At 38.4% G+C, this 19,083-nt stretch overlaps 2 protein-coding genes across 5 annotated transcripts in view; one reads left to right on the forward strand and one right to left on the reverse strand.

The window, feature by feature from the left end:
- The window catches only part of PALMD (palmdelphin), a 50,919-nt gene extending 48,198 nt beyond the window's left edge, over positions 1 to 2,721 (reverse strand). Inside the window, exon 1 of the mRNA XM_068690242.1 lies at positions 2,423 to 2,721. Coding sequence (XP_068546343.1) covers positions 2,423 to 2,466 — 44 coding nt within the window. The 5' untranslated portion in view covers positions 2,467 to 2,721. The remainder of the gene's footprint in view (positions 1 to 2,422) is intronic.
- The window catches only part of PLPPR5 (phospholipid phosphatase related 5), a 257,024-nt gene that overhangs the window by 16,482 nt on the left and 221,459 nt on the right, over positions 1 to 19,083 (forward strand). For 2 of the 4 annotated variants that reach the window (XM_068690246.1, XM_068690250.1), the window contains exon 2: positions 13,482 to 13,601. The exons of the other annotated variants lie outside the window; for them this stretch is intronic. The gene's annotated coding sequence lies outside the window, so the exon portion shown is untranslated. The remainder of the gene's footprint in view (positions 1 to 13,481; positions 13,602 to 19,083) is intronic. 4 annotated transcript variants of the gene reach the window in all.

Raw genomic sequence — 19,083 nt, forward strand, 5'->3', positions numbered from 1 at the left:
TCCAGTTCCTGAATTGTTGGGGGGGTGGTTACCATGACTCTTCAGCCAACAGGAATACACAAACACTGCAACAACTTCAGGCATCCTTTATTGAGGAAAAAGACAATAGATATCAGTTGCAGTTTGTTGGACGTTGGATTTATTTTAATTTTATAAATGAGTGATATTTTTAAAACCATAGTGAAAATCTCCACTATATGTTCACTTAGATCTGCTTAATACTTCTCACAGAAAGTTAACAAAGCAGTCCTCTGTTGTGGTGGACATACCGAGATTAAACTAAGTATGTACCAATGCTGATTAGGAGTTTGTGGGAGAGTGAAATTCACTCAATTCCACGTGCAAATTTCATAATTTACCATAGATTTAAGGTAGATTTTAGTTCGCCAGTGCAGTGGAGCCAGTGGAGATGGGCATCTCCAGAGGGAGGGCACTTCCACCATTAATGGCTCTGGAAGTGTCTGACTCCCTCTGCTGACTACAGAGCCTCTCTGCTGCACTGCTTGTTGACAAAAAAATGTTCTTGATTCTTTCTTTGAAAAAAATCCAGGTTAAAAAAAGTTTAATATGTAGGCAAATCAAAGTCTACAGACTTTGCAAATATATTAAATGAATATTTTAGCATGAACAGAAACATTTATGTTGCATTTTGATGTTAATGTATATTCTTTATCCCCCCTAATGTGAACATTCAATAGTTATAACACAATTGGATTGCTGTCTACTGTTAAATCTAGAAAAAATGAAATGCCATCCTGAAAAGGAGCCAAGCTGGATCCCTGTCTGCTATCTCTTTGCCAGTCCTGTGCAGTCCAGCACTGGTGCTTCTGACAAAGACCTATCAGCCTCACAATAGGCAGATATGGAATAATCCACCCTTTTGCCTTCTCTCAGGGGTCTGATCTGTAGCTTTTAATGATTGGCTGGAATTCTGAAACATTAATCTCCCATGTGCCTGGTGACAGGAAGAGGGGGAATGGGCTAAAGTTGCGCCAGGGGTGTTTTAGGTTGGATATTAGGAAGAACTTCTTTACTGAAAGGGTTGTGAGGCATTGGAATGGGCTGCCCAGGGAAGTGGTGGAGTCACCATCCCTGGAGGTCTTTAAAAGACGTTTAGATGTAGAGCTTAGGGATATGGTTTAGTGGAGGACTTGTTGGTGTTAGGGCAGAGGTTGGACTCAGTGATCTTGAGGTCTCTTCCAACCTAGACAATTCTGTGAATTCTGTGAAATTAAATAATCCTTACATAAAGCTGATATCTTAATTATACTTAATTCTGGAAATAACTACTTAATCCTTTTCTTAAAGATGTTTCAACATCTTCCTATGGTAACAGGTTGTACAGTTTAATTAGACAGCAAGTGTAGAAGTCATAAAATAATGCTAACATCAGTTTCTTTAGCAAATATTGCTGTGTAAGTGTAATTAAAACTAATTTGGGGTTTGACAAAGTACACTAGTAATTAACACTTTGTTTATCAGCTTTGATTTTCTTTCTCATCATTGCATCTGTTCACCTAGTGTGCTTGGATCTCTTTGTGTAATAATTTCAGTTTTTGTTATGCTGTGTGTGTGGTGTGTTGATTGATAACAGAACTGAGATTCTACAGGTCTAAGTAGATATAATCCATCATAATCTACAGAGAAACATTCATTAAATTTGTATGTAAACATATTAGGGGAAAAAGCACACATAAACTGTGTGTATTATTTAAATGAAATAATAAACACTAACAGCTATAGTTAAATTAACAACACAGAAAAACACACATGGGAGAAATTAGTTAATTTCTAAACCAGTTTATAATGTATCTGCTTATTTCTATAAAACATATAAATATCTCTAGCAAAACTATTAATATTATTTGCCTTCCGCAAAATAGGCAAAAATAACTAAGCATAATTTTCTTCCCTGAGAGACCGCACTGTTTCTTCTCTATTTAAGATCACACTAATAAAGTTTAATGTCAGACAGAAGCAGGTTTAGAACAGCTGTATGAAATTTAACTCCATTTCAACATTCCCTTGTCCTTTCTTTGTCACCTCTCTTTCCATCCTCTCTCTCCTTGTCTCCCAAAACTGGTTACAGTCATGGTCACACACCCATTTTAAAATTTTAGTTCAGTTCTAACTCTGAAATAAATGTTCATCTATTATGAACTAGCACAAATACATTGAAAGTATTTTAGATAAATCTAAAGTTCTCTGTCCTGTCCTCACACATCTGAAGGTATAAGAACTCAAAATCCAAACTCACACCATAATTGTTGATGTATGAACTAGGAATTAGATTTTTTTAGTAAGAAAGAGAAAAGCAGAATAAAAAGAAGAATCAAAACACTAGGGAAGGGCAGATTTTGATAGTCGTATTTCCGAAGAGCAGTATACAGCCTCAATATGTTTTAAGAAGTTGGGACTTTACCTTTTGTGTCTTTGATGTTCGGAAACAGAAGCATCAGCTTGCATCTTGATGTCACATTTATCGCTACCACGTTACAAACAACAAAATGGTAGAGGACTGAAAGAACTACAGGCTGGGGTGATAAATCCGTTTGATGCTGTCTTCCTGTGTTTTATTCATGCACACTTCCAGGTGAAGTATGACCTTCTTCTGTGGAATTAAGAAAAGCAGATGGAAAAATATATTTTAGAAATCCCTGTGCTGGGTCTAAGAAATACTTGCTGAAGATATTTCCTCTAACAAGTCAGTTTATTATCTAAGAGACCTTGTTGAGTTCCTTGCCCGTTATAGTCTAGTAAATATTTAACTCACTATATGAGACTTGGGTATGCATGATTTGTAAGTGGGTGTAGCTCTTACTTTGGCATTTATTATGGCCCTTTGTTCTAGACAAATCCTAGCTAAATTAGTGGGTGAGGTAAAGATGATGATGACTTACTGTAGTTGCTGGACTGATAAAATTGCTAGGCAGATGATAAAGGTTGCTTTGAACATAAGTGATAAACTTTCATATCATAAACTATTTAAAAATGTAATAAACATGTTGAAAGTCTGCAGGAAAAATCACAGTAAATCCATTCTAATATTGAACTTCCGTGATCAAGAACGCTAAATTTTCTTGCAGATAGGATGAATATGCTACACTGGATGTGGAATCAATATATGTTTCGTTTCATGCGAAGTTGCTCTAAAGACATATTAAAGATAAGTTTCTTAGACTGGAAAATCAGGAGAAGCTGCTTCTCTAAACAGATATGTCAGAAACAAAGAGATAAGGAAGCAGGCTGCTTGGGAACCGCTCAGAAAGGAGAGCGGCCTCTGCTACCTGCGGTAGAAGTTTCAGGGGCAGCAAGTCTGCAGTGTAAAGTTCTGAACTCCAGAGAAAGACAGGGTCTTTTTAATTTTTTCCATATTCTTCTTAATTTGTGTTCCCATCATTTAGATAAGTAAACTTAGATGAAATGGAAAATATAATGTTGTAGCTGTTCTTTCTACATTTGGTTAAGGTAAACTTATGAAAATCCGATGTTTCTCATGTATATATTGCTCCAGTTATTTGTCTTCAGGAGATGATAATAAAAAAAAGTTAAAGACTAGTGAGGAAATAATTTTAAAGGAGACTAAAAAATACATTTATATTCACAGAACCTTGCATATCAACTGCTGTATGCAAGATTAGCATCTTTAGGTTGCACGGGAACCCCAGTGCTATTTTCAGAGCGCATCCTTTAGGAAGGCTTGTTCACGTTACAATCTTGCCAGACTGCCTGTGGTGCATCTGGCTGTAGCGTGGCTTTTATCTGGGTAAAATCGCTTTCGAGTGTCTCGCTTCCGAGGTCTGGTGAGGTGAAGTCTCCCTCTCGCGGGCTGCCGCCGGCATTGCGGCCTTGGTGGCGGGGCCCCTGCCCCGGGGGGCGCCTTGCGGGCAGCCGGCTGGGCTGCTGAACGCCCCCGCGGCAGCTTGTAGGGCAAGCTGAGCCCTAATTCGCTGCAAACTTTGTGCTTCTTGCTTGGACAGAAGCAGTACTGCTTATTTTTGAGTATTTTTCTCTTACATCTGTTTTGATGATCTCTAAAAACACGCACACAGGATTGTTATTCCAGCATTATTCTGTCAGCATTTAAATCAGGTATCAGACGTGTAACTATGATGTTATAACCATATAATTTATATGCATTCCCTGTAATGCATTTAATAAAGCCTTGCACCGTGCCATGTTCCAGGGTTACTCAAAAAAACTTACTTCTGGTCTCTTTGAGGTGCTTACGTCAAATGGGGGTAAACTAATCCCTGAATGGTAATGTTGGTGTTTTAGTAACAAATATGCACAGTAACTGAAAGCAATACTTGAATCTTAGTTTGTTTTTACTCTGAATCCTTTCATCTTTTACTGTACCTAAATTGGAAATAATCAAATTTGAAAGCTTGGAATTTGGAGGCCTATGGCAAGATGAAGTAGAAGCACATAGAGGATACAGTAAAATGCCTTCAGATCTGCTATGGCCAAATTGCTGTCACAACATTTCTATGGCACCTTTGTATGGACAGAACAGGAGCAAACAACAAGAAGCATAGTGAAGTCAGAGGACATCAGGAAGATGAATTAAGTGTACAGAAAAAGTGATTGTTGGTAAAAAGCAGATTGGGAGTGTAACAAATATATGTAAATATTCAGAAGAGGCTGAATGAAACAGGGAGGTACCAGACTGAATGGTAAGAAAATCTCCCTTCCCTTATGAAATATTTCTTGTTTATTCATGAAGGCTTTGCCTGAATCTGTATGATGCAAAAGACAGGAACATGCATTCAGTACTCTGCAGGTTTTATTTTGCACAGACATGCAAAAATATGTGCAGATGTACATTGAGAACCATAACATATGTTGGCTTTACTTTATATTGAGACTTTTGTCTTCATATAAGTGTCTGTAGATCAAAATTATCTTAGTATTATTTTTAAACTTTGCTTTTCTGAAGAGATAATTTTGTTCCCAGAACTGCTACATAATATTATAGATGTGATAATTTCTTAATGACTTTCTTCCGAGTCTTGTAGATATTGAATTTTAACCCAAAACAGCTTTAAAGCAAAAACAAACACAAACCAACACCAACAGGAGAAACAAACAAACAAAACAAAAACCCACCACACCTTTTCCTTGTCTGTTAAGAGATCATCTTTTGTATGGTTGCTCAGTTTAACCAGAAGAGAAAAGCAGTAGAGTGATAGGATGGTATATGAACAGCTTAGGACAGCTGATGTGTTTATGCTTCATTAAGTTTTGTCCAGCTGGACAGATCAGAGAGGTAATCACCAAGTACGTAAAGTCTCAACTTTTCTCATAGTTATCATAAGGCATCACCGAATTCAGTCAAGAGCTGTGCACATATTTAGACCTCCTTAAATTTGGGGTATTTTATGGGAATGTTGAAATGCAAATGTACAGCTTGACTTGTGGTCCATACAGATTTGAAAATATTATCCTTGATCATTCAGTTACAATCCACTCAAATAGATAAAAATTGTTTCATTTGGCGCTAGATCGCTTTTCAGATTAGTATTCTTGGAAGTAATTGGTTGAATACATTGCTCAATTTTTTATTGTATGGAAGCGACTCACCCTCACCGTGTCATATCCTATGTGACGTTTTCATACAAGAAATACTGCTGAACTTTTATCTGAAATGCTGATGCACCTCTCTGAATTTGATTTATGGCATTAGAAATCTGGGCCCAGATTTTTAAAATCTGTTGCCTGCTTTTTAAGTGTGTAAATGTTTCCAAAGAAATATATAGAATTGTTAAGGTTTTCCAGCTTCCTGCACAGTTCTGGAATGATTCCTTCTAGCAGAGGTGGCATTTGTCTTTGTGGCTTTGGGATGCCTTGTGGAAATGCCTAATAGTGTGTTTGGAGATTTATTTTTGTTTCATTTTATTCTTTGTAAGCTTACACACACTAATGGAGTCTTCTGTGTTTTAGGAGGGAAAGAGAAAGGAAATCAGTCCTTTGCCAAAGTATAAGGTTTAACTGAATACACAGCAGATTGGTCAGTGTTGGGGTTCTGCTTTGCCTAAAGTAGAGAAGCTGGAATCAGCTGCTTTTGTGTTCAAATATCCTCAGAATCAGGGTGTTTCCCAGGTTCTGATCTGGAGCTTAACTTTAGGTTTGTGCCTCCCCAGAAAGTAGGGGAGTGGAGAGAGATGCAAAAAGACGCTTGCCAGCAAGCAACAGGGAGATGACAGAACTGAGTGTTCCCTCCTTATGTCATATAAATATCCATCTCTAGAATCTTCTGGGACCCATTTTCATTTCCGGTTTCTTTCTTACCCTCCCAAAAACTTCCTCCAAAAAGGAAGTGGTAGGGGCTGACCTTCAAATGTCATGTTTCTTCACGTGGTATCTTTGTTGAGAAAGGCTAGTGAGAGTAAATGAAAAATAAACTGCAGTAATGATGAACTAATGCAGTCCTAATGGAATACACCTAGACTGACTGCAATTAAATGCCATGGCAGCGTAGCAAGTTTCTGTAGTTTAATGAGATAAGCAAAATAACTGGCCTTTATGTCATGCTATTAATAGGCTGTACTTGATTAAATTACAACAGAAGCAGTTTGCAGACTGAGGCAGGTATCCTGTGGAAACACTGAGTTGAATGTCAGTGATACAGCAAAAACTTCATATATAAATCACAGCTACAGGTAAAAAAAAAAAAAAAAGTTTTGGAAAGCCATTCACCTTAGCACATTAGCAGATCTAACGGTTGATGCTTATCTTCTGTTCTTCCCCCCCACTCCCCTCCCCCCCCCAAAAAATAAAAAATCTTATTTATAGTTCTCTATGGGTCGCAATGATCTCTGGAACAGAATGTGCATACATGTCAAATGTGAATACTTTGGGATCAAGTATATCTAAGCTGGCTTCAACAATAGTATAGATATCTGAGGTTTATGTATCTCTAACACTTAAGAAAAAAAATGCATTATTTCTTAAGATATTCTGTGGAAGTTAGGTAAAGTATCTATGATAAAAATGTTCTCCAGCTAGAATTTATGTTCAAATGAATGGCTCAAGCTGAACACACCAAATATTTGATGTGCTGTTCAGATACCAAACAGCTAGTTCTGACTGCATTTTGCATTGAGCTTCATTGGCATTTTGTAACCTGAAACTCAAAGGCCAAAGTCTGCTCTTTTTAAGCTCCAGGCTTGAATGGAGATAGGACAGATTCAGTGCTCAACTCAGATGATAATTTGGTTTTGAAATTTTTCCAGAAATGACTGCTTATTTTAGTTGCCTTAGCCTGGGGGACCACAGAAAGGGTCAAACTGAGATACAGCAGAAGCATCTGGTTTCTGAGAGCTGCCTCACAGTGCTTTTGAGATTGATTCAGGGTCCTTCGAAGTATGCCGTGTTAGATGTTCAGAGGCACGAGTAACAGAGAGTAGGGAGCCCTCACTAAGAAGGCTGCAAGTTCTTCCTCTGAAACTGTATCAGTCTGCAGATAGGATGTCCTCTAACAGCAGTCAGGATCACAGTGCTCTGAACAAATGATCTGGTGGGTGCCAGTCTCTTCTGACTTCTGCTTTTGGATGTTGAACAGTCATTTTGTTCCTCACTGGAACTTGTAGGCAGGAAATGAGCTTCAAATAGATGTTAGCGTAGCAGTGTATTATTAACTTGTCTTTGCAGTTGAATGAAGCCTTGAAGAATTTGGGATAAAACTGAGTTGTCTTAATGAAACAGCATTTTTTTTTTTTTTTATAACTGTATTATGTACAAAACCAATGGCTTCTTCAAAATTTTGCTTCATTAACTGAGAAGCATTAAAAGCTCAAAACCACTGTGAAGGATGTGTTAATCAAAATTATTAATGAAATGTGATGACCTCCATATAGATGTTCCCATGCACAAAAATAAGGGCTCTGTAATTGAAACCCATTATATTGTGGCTACATTGGCTGAATTAGCAGCCTCAGGTGCTGGCTGACATTCAATATTGCCAATTTTTTGCTCTGCTAGCTATATGAATGGGGGAAAAAGAGAGCTGTAGCAGCAGTCCACTCTTTACTAATAAGAAGGTGCTTAAGATGCAAATGAAAAGCTCTTCTAACCCCCCTTTTCAGCACATATAGTTATCTTCAGTCTGTCCTCCCTTTCCTCCTGTTAAAAGAAATTTATTATATGAGACTGAGCTGTTCAGATTTCTGTGCTACTCAGCAGTTGTGCTACAATACAAAGATCATAGATCTCATTCCCATGTAAGGACACCTCTTTCCTTCTGTAGCAGAAACTCATTAATTTTAATATACACTAGTGAAGCAGCTGAGTGGGCTTTGAGGTCTCCTTCATAGCAGCATGTTGTGTTGCTTCTGCACCACTGAGCTCATTATTCTTTTATTAAGAAAGCAAGGAGGAATACAGTGTGTACAGTCTTAATGCTATCTTCAGATATTACAGGGCATCAGCATTCTCTGGAAACATGAAGAGCCTGCTCAAAAAAATTAAGTGAAATGTTCTTTGTTTTGTTTGACCCACAAGTGAAGGAATGTGTCGCACAACTGATCTCTACACCATTTGCTTCACTATGCCCTTCTTACTCCACATTTTTGTAGGTCAAGCCTAGAAAAATTGACTGCATAAGAAATGAATACTAGAGATGCTATGTAGGGCTGATAAAGGACCCGTCCTTTCTTCCTCTGCAAACACCTGAATGTAAGTTGTTTCCTCAAACCTCCAGTATTTAGCTGTGCTAATGTGAGTATATTTATAGAACTATGCATTTGCTCTCTATGTTGCTGCTTTAGGACTGGGATTTCTTTTAAGCTTTGGGAGCCTGGTTCTATTTCTGCTAGTTCCTAAATTGGTCTGAAAATCAGTCCAGTTCTGCCAGAGTGCATGAGGGAGGCATTCATCTAGTATTCAGGTGGTTAGAGATTTCTAGGGGAGGCATGCAGTAGTGCTCAAGACATGATTGATTCAGGTCCATTTCAGATTTGAATTGAAAATGAAGGTTTAATTCAGCTGTCACATCCTCCAGCCTCCCTGACCCACCTCTGGTCTGTCAATATGAAAATAAATAGCGAACAGAGAATCTGCAAATTTCAGCACACTGCCATTTGAAGTTAGCACTGGGGCAGAACACATGGTGATTTATGCATATCCAATATTATCCATGGTTTTATTTTGTTCATTAAATAAGTCTGTTTATTTTCGGTTTTGATTCTGCAGAATTCCTCAGGACTCAGCTGTGAGGATTAAATCCAAGCAGCTGTTCTTCAAGTTGTTAAGATCAAGTCTTCCTCCTTCTTTTCTCCTTTTTAGGTTTGTCTCTCCTTACTGTCTTCATACAAATATGCCCTTTTTTCTAGTTTGCCCCAAGACTTGTTAATTTTAATTTACAGGCCTGAAAGTCTCATTTGTATGCAGTAATTCCCATACTCTGAAAAAATGTATCAAGCTCCAAAGGAGCTTTATCTAACCTACCTCTCCTGGGCAACGGTTCAGGAAAAAGGATGAAGAAAAGAATATTGGAATGTCTCCCAGTAACCCCGTGCTTTGTCTCCCTATGGTGATTGATTAGTGTCTTGTAAAGAACTGCATGCATTAGTCTAATTGATGTGCTGTGTGGTAGAGGGTACCTGCTGTCTTTGTTGGTTTGCAGTTCATGTATAACAAAAGTGTACTATGTGGTTTCTTTCTGTTCTGCACTGCTAACTGGGGTGTGGCTGGACAGCAGAGAGGCAGGCAACATTATTTCCTTGTCCTTGCTACCCACATAACAGGCTGGGTGAATGCTTTGGCAGAAAGACAAAACCGCACCTTTCCTGGGAGCAGCTGAGCATGTTCTGCTGCGTAGACTTCTGTTTGGCATATGCAGAGACTAGAGGACTTACATGAAGAAGAGAGAAAAGAATAGGAAAAAAAAAAAAAAAAAGCATTGACACAAAGCTGAAGTACTGGAAGTGCTGAAAGAGAAAAGACTTGCCGGAAGATCTACAGTGCTGTGCAGTTATCCAGAAAAGAAGCAAAGTTTATTGTGTGTATTCTCCTCCCCCATGTCTTCATTAGTGTTAGTGCTTTCATGACTCCCTGAGAGTTTTATCAGCCATCAGAAAAACAACTTTTAGCCAGATCAATGTTTCTGAGTCTTTACACAGTGTTTGGTTGCCAGTTGAAAGGGAAGGAGGTGCAGGTTGTGACCTCTTTGAAGCAAGTGGCTTTGGATCAGTGTAAACTGATTGTAAAAATTCTCTCGACTTTTATCATTGCTCTGTCGCGTAGAAAGTAATATTTACCTCAGAGTAAGTAAACAATCTGTTTATATTTAAGTTAATCACTGGAAAAGTTGGTAACACCTACTTACTGTATGAGGAAAGCTGTTTTCCATGGCCAGATGTCTGCATTCCCTAAATTAGGAGGACAGACTCAGGACACTGGTAGCTAGCATGCTAAAGATAACTATCTTGTTGACAAGAAATCTATGATGGCTGGTTGAAGGGAGCTGGAATAAGAATAGTTGGTCCGAGTACAAAAAGACCCATAAATTAAATTACTTCATTCTGAGCGCTCAGTTAGGCAAAGAGCTGGGTGCCTGGCCAGGAGGCTGGGTAAATATTCTGGGTGTGGATATTCTGGGAGTAAATCTTTACTGTGAAATATCTTCAGGAAAAACATTGAAGATTCTTACCAGCAGAAGAACTCAGGTGTGAGGATAAGTAAGAATTAGAAAATGTCAGGTTTTATGAAGAGAGCCAGATGATGGCAGCATAGAATACAACAGAAGACTGAGAAAATTCGTGGGTTAAGTAGCAACAGAACTGCCCTTGAAAACAGAGTCAGAGTTCAACCTATCCATCTCATCCTCCACTTCAGCAGTGGCTTTTGAAATATAGGGCTATGGCTCTGGGAAGGAGAAAAGAAAACAATGATTGTGTTCTGTGTACATGTGCTGATCTTTCATAAGCTATGCAATAAATCAGCCCAGAAATCTTTTGTGTGGCATCAGTAATAAACAGTTCTGCTTCATCCTTTCAGATCCAGAAATCTCGTCTCTTTTTCTTAGCAGTATAAATTCTTCTAGCTAGTCATACACTCTACAAATTCTACCTTGCTAATTCTTATCATGAAAACTAATCTGTAACTACTGCAGCCTCTAAGGCAATTCAAAATACACCTCTAGATATAATGAGAAATACAAGCCACATGCACATTAGTATTTTAAACAAGAAGCTTAACAACCAATGTCTCAATCAGACATGATTGAGTTGGTCACCTAACAAACACAATGCCTGCTTTGGTCACTTAATAAAAAAGTGCTGTCTCTGTGGCAAAATCCCATGTCTTACTGGAGGCACTACTTGATGGTATTGGCAAAGGACAGGGTAATCGGCATGCAGACTCTAGATCTGCTGGTTGTATTGGCCACAAAAGCAGGAATTCAGTGTTTAACCCTTCAGAATTGCTTCTGTAGAGGTAGCCACGCAGTCTCAGGGGATGTAAGCCTGTGGCAGAGTACTTTCAGGAACATGAAGTGCTATGAGATAGTGAAACAACACAAGGTTACCTCTGTGTTGGTAGCATTTGGAAATGGGATTATAACTACACATGATGGTAATTCTCAGTTTTGGGACAGATTCTGAAAGCCAACTTACTCCAGTGCTTTTATTTTCCTTTGTATTGACACTGATCCTCTCACTAACACATAGAAATAGTTTACTGGTTAAGCAAAAGATAAATAGCTGCAATGTACTTTAACATTGAATGCTCTTATGTCAGTATAGAATACTGAATTAATGCTCATTAAATCTGCAAACTACCCAATTTCCTTGGGGCGTAATTTGAAATTCCAATAACAGGGGTTAATTTAAACTACTGAACATTTTAAATGCAAGTGTTTTCTGGCATGGCAAACTCTCTCATTGCTTCTGGGACAGGTTCTGGCCCTACAGATCTCACAGGTCTCAGTTATTTTGCATTTCACCTTAGTCTGTAGAGTTGACTTGTTTGCCTGCACTTCCTGCCACCTGAAAAGGAGGCAGGCTCCTATATGCATTAGGAATTGTTGGGCCCTGCTTCACTGGATTACTCCAAAAAACTATAAGACAGTAACTTTTTTTCCTTGTATTTGTGTAAGGATCATCCCACGTACTGTGCTTATCATACGTTTCCACACCAACACTTGCCAAAGACAAGATTCTGATTTGTTCAGCTTCCATTAGTTGTGGTAGTGAGAACTGGAGCTAGAAAAAAGGAGATATAGATAGATATATCCTTGTAAAACCTATGCAGGGCAGCTCAGTGTTATGGCAAGAGAGCAGACTTCAGAAGAACGTTAACTCATTAGCAGTCCTGAGAGATCTAACAGATAACAGATATCTGATGGGCATCTCTGGCTCATAAAAGAAAACTCAAACCATTCAGTAGCACCCATAATGTTTGGAATTCCCATTGACAGAGAAGCTAAGCCCTCATCTAGTATATGTGCAATAAAATGGGAAGGGGGAAATACCTTAATGGAAAAAAAAGATACCTGGTGCTACTTGCTCTCCGATGCAAACTAAAACCAGACCTTGCCAACAGGGACAAATTGCTTAATATATATACAGAATTTTGAAGATCTAAAGTAGTTTAAGTGTTATTATTATCATTTTTACTAGAGCACTAATATTGCTCTTCTAAATAGATATATTGGAGTTTTATCTTTAAAATGTATTAAAAAAGGCTTAAGTGAAACTTTTCTGGAAAAGAATGAATGATGTGGTTCTTCTATCAACACAGTAATAAAGCATTTGCAATTAGACCCTGTACTTTGTATAGGCTTGGAGGAAAGGAATTTCTGAGTCAGCATGTGGTGCCATTAAACATATTTAAATGTAGCTTAATAATAGTCTTTTCACATCCTTTCAGTGCATGTGACTCTTACTTTAAAAATAAAAAAAAAGAGAGAAAATTACTCCTGGGGGTTGAGTGCACTATATTCATGCTATTCTGCATCTCTGATTACAAGTACTACAATCAGAAGGGTGAACAAAACAGGACCGTGAAAATGGGCATCATAATTGTGGAGTGATACTGCTAGTGTGCATTTTCCAGGAATGCTAATTAGATGCATGTCAGGGGTAAGCACACAGAACCTCAATATATAGCTGTGCTGCTGCCCTCAGAGATGTGCGCTTCTATTCATGAAATCTTTGCTATCTTTTCTAACCCATAATTTTCAAGACAGCAAAGTATCGGTGTTCGTGCTGTACAGTCTGTGCTGTTATTCCTTCAAAGCGAACAGGAATATCCTGACACTGTATCTTGCCACAGTTCATTTTAAACATTTGAACAGCTCCAAGAAAACACCTTGCTCCTAATTTGTAGCTAGTTTAATATGCAAAAGTTTTGCAGCTGTCACTTGGCTATGCTGAAAAATGTTGTGCTTTTGGTTACAAAAGGTTACTTGTGCTGGCTTACAGACAAGACCTGTTGGCTGTTTATTATAGAATCAATAATACTGTCTTTATCCTTTCTAGGAAGTGGAGAATCACTGTGGCTAGGTTTTGAGGCTAAACATGAGTGCTGTGATTTTGTGTGACCAGGCCTGAATTACTGCAGGTGGAGGAGAGCAGTTCCTAGAAAGAGAAAATCAAAAGGTAGGAGATGACAGCTGAACTTCCTGGCTTCTATGAAAGCCCTCATCATAAAATCCCTTTAAATGAAACTCCATTTCCTGTTTCATTTTAAGTGCAGTGAACAATTCTTTAGAAAGTTCTTCTGGAAGATATATAATTATACTGCAAAAATTAAACTATGTTGTATGTCTACTATCTCTATTTATTCATTTGATTTGTTGCACAGCTTGTAGAACTGTTTTCTTACAGCACATAAACATAACATGAATACATCTAAAAGAGATAAGGCAGACTCTGGGATGAAACAAAGCATCAGTCTGAAAGTGGTAGAATGGTAACTAAAGAAAGTGACATTTTCCAGTAATAGACTTTGCTAAGAAATTTTATGTTGTTTCATCTGAAAATTAAATGCTCTCTGTTTTCTTTGTTGACTCTGATGCACACTGCACTTTATCATGCGCTCTTTTTCCTTCTGTTCATTTTTCCCAGGAAGGACAAAAAGAAAATTTTATAGAATTTGAAACATCTGCTTTCTCTTGATAATTCTAATGTGTAGTGATATGCATGTCAGTACCAGAAACTGCCCAGAACCTCTCAAACTACCACCCAATACCAAATATAAAAAGATAGTATAACTTTTCTTGGTCACATTACTTTGTTGAGCATTGTGATTAAGGTGATGCATACACATTTACTGAATACATGTACAGTAAGTCCGCAAAACTAATGCTGTTATACACTTAGTCTTATGTTCTGTTTTCAATGTCCTATAGATTTGCAGATCATTTTAACAGTATTGCATTTATCAAATGGAAGAAGCTAGCTTTAACAAATTATTGCTTCCCATATAGGATCAAATTGTGCAGATTAAAACCGATTTGTAACTATAATTTGTCAACCTATATTCCTCTCACAGTTTCAGTTAGCTATGACTTTAGTCTTCACGACTAGTTACGAGTTATTTCATAGCATTACTGTGTGCTGTTAAGTATTTGCCAAGTTTTACCCCAAAGGTATTTGCATTTCAGTTCTGAGTAAAATTCTTCCTGTACAGTAGGTGATTTGCAAGGTGCTTTGTGATATTTGGTGATAAAAGGTGCTATGTAAATTATCTTTACTACCATATGGCCTGTTCGTGTTTTCAGTTCAAATCCGCTGGGAGAAATCTCTCGGCAAAATCAACAGAAGCACATCTGGTCCCCATGCAGCCTATGACAGAAAATTCTTTTGGTTTGATTAGTCCTTCCATGGAAGTTCAAATGAATTAGATGTTAGAGGAAGAAACAAAGCTTCTCAAAAATGAAAACCACTCTACAATGTGTTTGAGATGTGCCAGAAGCTGTTCTCAGTAGGGACAAACACAACAGATTTTAAATTGGCTTGGTCAGAGTGAAAATCACTTGTAAGAGCACTGTTTACAAACCATCTGGATTTTCGGGTCAGTAGTTTGCTGCAGAAACACTCGACACTGCATATTCAAGCAGAACATAATAGATTTACTAAGTTCTTCATTTCCTCTGTTGCTGACCACCGTTGTGCAGATACAAAAATAAATGATGACTGCTGGTGCAGCTATATTCTGTGCTGCTTTCAGGTGAGGGAAACAAATAGTCTTACCAGTGGGATATGCTGATTGTCATGCCTGAGATGCAGGCAGTTTCCTTCTACCGCTTACAGAAAAGCATGCCAAATTTGTGTCAGTGTTTCTTTCCATTGCAGCCTCTTGTAATCTGAAAATATTTTCAAAATAAAAATGACAATGCTAGTGAGAATGAACTTTGACAGCAGTATAATGAAATGTGTGGGAGGAAGCACTCTGTGCAGAATTTGAAAGAAAATCCAATTCCACCTCCAGTCCTGCAAGATGTGGTATTGGACCAAGGACTTTCAGTGTACACTCTAATTCATGCGTGCTGAGAATAGTCCCTTCTGGTGCATGCAATGTTAATACTCCAGGGTTTTCTCCATCTGTTGTCATGTATGCTTCAAGTGTAACCTCTTTGAGGCAGGAAGGTAATTTTTTTCATGCATTTACTGTGCCTAGCACAATCAGACACTATTACAGAGATATGTTCACTACTGTAGCACAAGTAACATTTTTTTTCCTTGGAGAAATCACTCTGAATGATATCACTCCTATGTTTATAATCTACTTCCTAAAAACATATGTATTTTTTATAACTGAGTGCAGATATAAAAGTTACCTCAATACTTTAATGAAAGTCTAGATTTTCAGGTAATATAAGTTGTGGATATCTAATGACAAATTAAAGTAAAAATTAACCAAACAGCATCAGCAGAAAAGACTTTTTCTACTGCTAGGAAGATAATAACATTAATCACCCGTAGTGAAGATAGGAAAAGGAAACTGGGCTTCCTCATGGCTCTCAGCTCTGATGGATTAACATGATTTCTAAAGCATACATGTAAACCTGCCACCTCTGCCCAAGCAGAAGACCCTACTTCTCTGTCCCTGAGCATGAGGAAGCTGGACTGCATTTCTGGAGCCATGTTAGGAGGAGCACTCTTATCTGTAGTCCTTCTGCAATAAAGAAGGTAACTCTCATGGGTGTATTGGTGTGGGTCTACAGTGTTTGAGATGAAGTGTTTGTAAGTCAGGCCTGTTAATGGCTGGAATGAACTACCAAAGAGTGTGATGGACTATCCATCTTCAAGGACTAAACTGAATGGTTGTTGGTTTTGAAGAAGTTTTGTGGGCTTCTAAATATAAAATTAGAGTATTTAATGACTCTTTCTGGACCTTATGTGTTAAAAGCCTTAAAAGTTTATCATGTATCAAGAAGTAGGTACATAAAAGGAAGACCCTGTCTCTATATAGCAACTTCTATATAGAAGAAAATTTAATCTGAGACTGCCTTTTTTCTTCCTGGTATTGACTATACCCAACAATTAATGAAAAACAGTTATTTTTTAGCCTATTAATAGGTCACATATAAGAAATAGATTAGACTCATGTTTGCATATTTACTTATCCTTTGTCCTGTTAACAACCCACACTTTCAGCAGTGAGCAGTTTTCTAGCAGGGAGTGCTGGAAAGCCAGATGAATGATGTCTGGCCTGTTTGTTACTCAGTTGAAGTACGTTTTGTTTGGCATCAGAGGGGAAGAATTACATTATCATTGGGAGAAACGAAGATGTGGTTTTGCATCTTTTGGATGATGAACATCTCTATCAAATATGTTTCATAAGATATTTTGTACTGGAAGAGCTTTGGTAAAAGTGCTTTTTCTAAGAAAGACTGCTTGAAGGAATTAGGAAGACAGTTGGGAAATACAATTTTCCTCCAGGAAAACGTTCAAGTAATTTTTTTCTTAAAAGATTTTTATTTTTCATCCCGAGTTAAGATAAAAAGCCACTAGTCTGCAGTCTCTCTGGGAGTAAAAATAATGTTTTAGGAGAACATGGCTGGAAATTTCAGTTCACCTTTAGCTGCGAAGAGGTAATACCTCTTTGGAACTGCTATATTTTTCAAAGTCCATTCATTTCTTTTAGGAAAGCACTTGTTAGCTGATCATGTACTTCTTTCCTCATAATTTTGACCAGCTTAAATAGTTTGCCAGACATGGATGTGATTATGCATGTGAGTGGAAGATTGCAATGACTCATTACACTACACAGAATTCAGTTCCAGCTTACTCAGACTGCAACAGATCACACACAGTTCAGCCAACTGCTAAAAAGAAGTCACTTCTGCTAGAAGGCAAAAATAGCACACTTTTGGTCAAGGAAAAATAGCAAACTGTTGTCTTAGAGCTGTGCAAGTTTCATTTAACTGGATCCCAGAAAATGCCCTTTGGCCTAAATTTTCTCTTTATTGTGTGTCTGTACTGGTGTCTGTGGTAAGGTGCTGGCTACATGTCTGGTGGGTTCTGGGTGATTCCAGAAGCTTCTGGCCACTTCCAGCTGTTTCCGAATGGTTCCAGCTGGTTCCGAATGGTTCCAGATTGTTCTGGAACTGCTGTGGAACCATCCCCTTGCAGGGCACAGCAGAGCCTGCTGGTGCCTCTGTGAAAACACGTAGAAGAAAGGAGAAAATGCCAGCCGGGCAGCAAGGGGTGAGGACAAAAGTGTGAGGAGCAGCCCTGTGAGAAGCCAGGTCCAAGAAGGGGGGCAGGAGAGGGGCTGCAGGTGCCGGAGCAGCTCCCTCACGGCCTGTGGAGACCCCATGCCAGAGCAGGTCCTGCAGAAAGTAGCGCAGAGGCTGTTGTTCAGGATCCCTTCCTCGCCCCTGAGGTGGAGCAGGCCTGTGCTCTCTCCCACATGCTTCAGGAAGATGGCTCCGACCCTGAGGAGATTGGTGAGTAGGCAGGGTTTGGCCCTCTGCTGCTTCCTGGGCATGTCCAGAAAACTGGTGTTGGGCCGGATGACCCAACCAAACAACTTCAAGCACAATAGTGTTTTACAATCTAAAGTGACACAGAAAAATAAGAGACTTTTTCTTGTATATTTACTTGTTTATTTCCAGTGTATGTTTAGAACATTAAGATCAAATTTATTACTCACCTGAGCGTATCTTATTTGACACAAACCGGGATTGCCGAATCAGGTCCTCATCTGAATTATTTAGTATAAATGTGTATAAAACAGGGACTAAATCAATTAAAGGCAGCAGAGATGAAACAGAATCCTTCTGTCTTTCAATGAGAACAGTGAGAGCTCTCTCTCACACTCTTTGACACTTTTTTTTTTTTCTTTTTTTTTTTAATTAGAGTTTATAGCAATTACTTGTACCCTTGGCAATTTAACTGAGCTTAACCAGACTGAGATCTCATCAGGTTTTAATTGTGTGGTTCAACCATTATTAAAATAAGCCATCAAACAGCCCAGAAAACACAATCCCATGTACCTCTGTGCATGGGGTTTGTAAAGACATGTAATCCCTAAATGACGGAGCACAATTTAGTCTGGGTTGGGTGCATAAACATAGAAGAAGTTGTCCTGTGGTAATACACAGTCATAAACAAACAAACAAACAGTTCTCTCAATATTCAGGTTTTATTTTGCATCTGACAGACCATCTTCATCTGCAACCTGCTCCTCTTTACCACATTTTTGATCATTTAGAGACGTTGCGTAACTCAGTGTCATGTAGCCTGGGGCACTGGCACACGGACATGGGTATGGCACTGCAGGGTAGACTGGTCTGATTGCAACTTGTAAATTCTCAGTGTAGGCAAATTGTTATGTAACTGCAATAAAATGTCTAATCTCCCTTTGCCTACAGCTGTCACACATGGCTAGATTCATGGTGAGCCCAAAACAGTTAGATTGAAGGCAGTAGAAATTATTCTGCTCTATACCAGCAGAGCATCCAGGCCACAACGTATATGGAAATCATAAAGCTTCTGCTTTGGTTTCTAATTTTTTTTCTGATATTTCAATGTTTAGTGTTTACATATGTGTGTACAGTTAATCCTGATCCTATGTTTGGATAAAAATAGGATTAATCTTTTCTATCAGTTTGCACATATATATAATGTT

Source organism: Anas acuta, chromosome 8, assembly GCF_963932015.1.
Source record: "Anas acuta chromosome 8, bAnaAcu1.1, whole genome shotgun sequence".
NCBI classification, from domain to species: domain Eukaryota; kingdom Metazoa; phylum Chordata; class Aves; order Anseriformes; family Anatidae; genus Anas; species Anas acuta.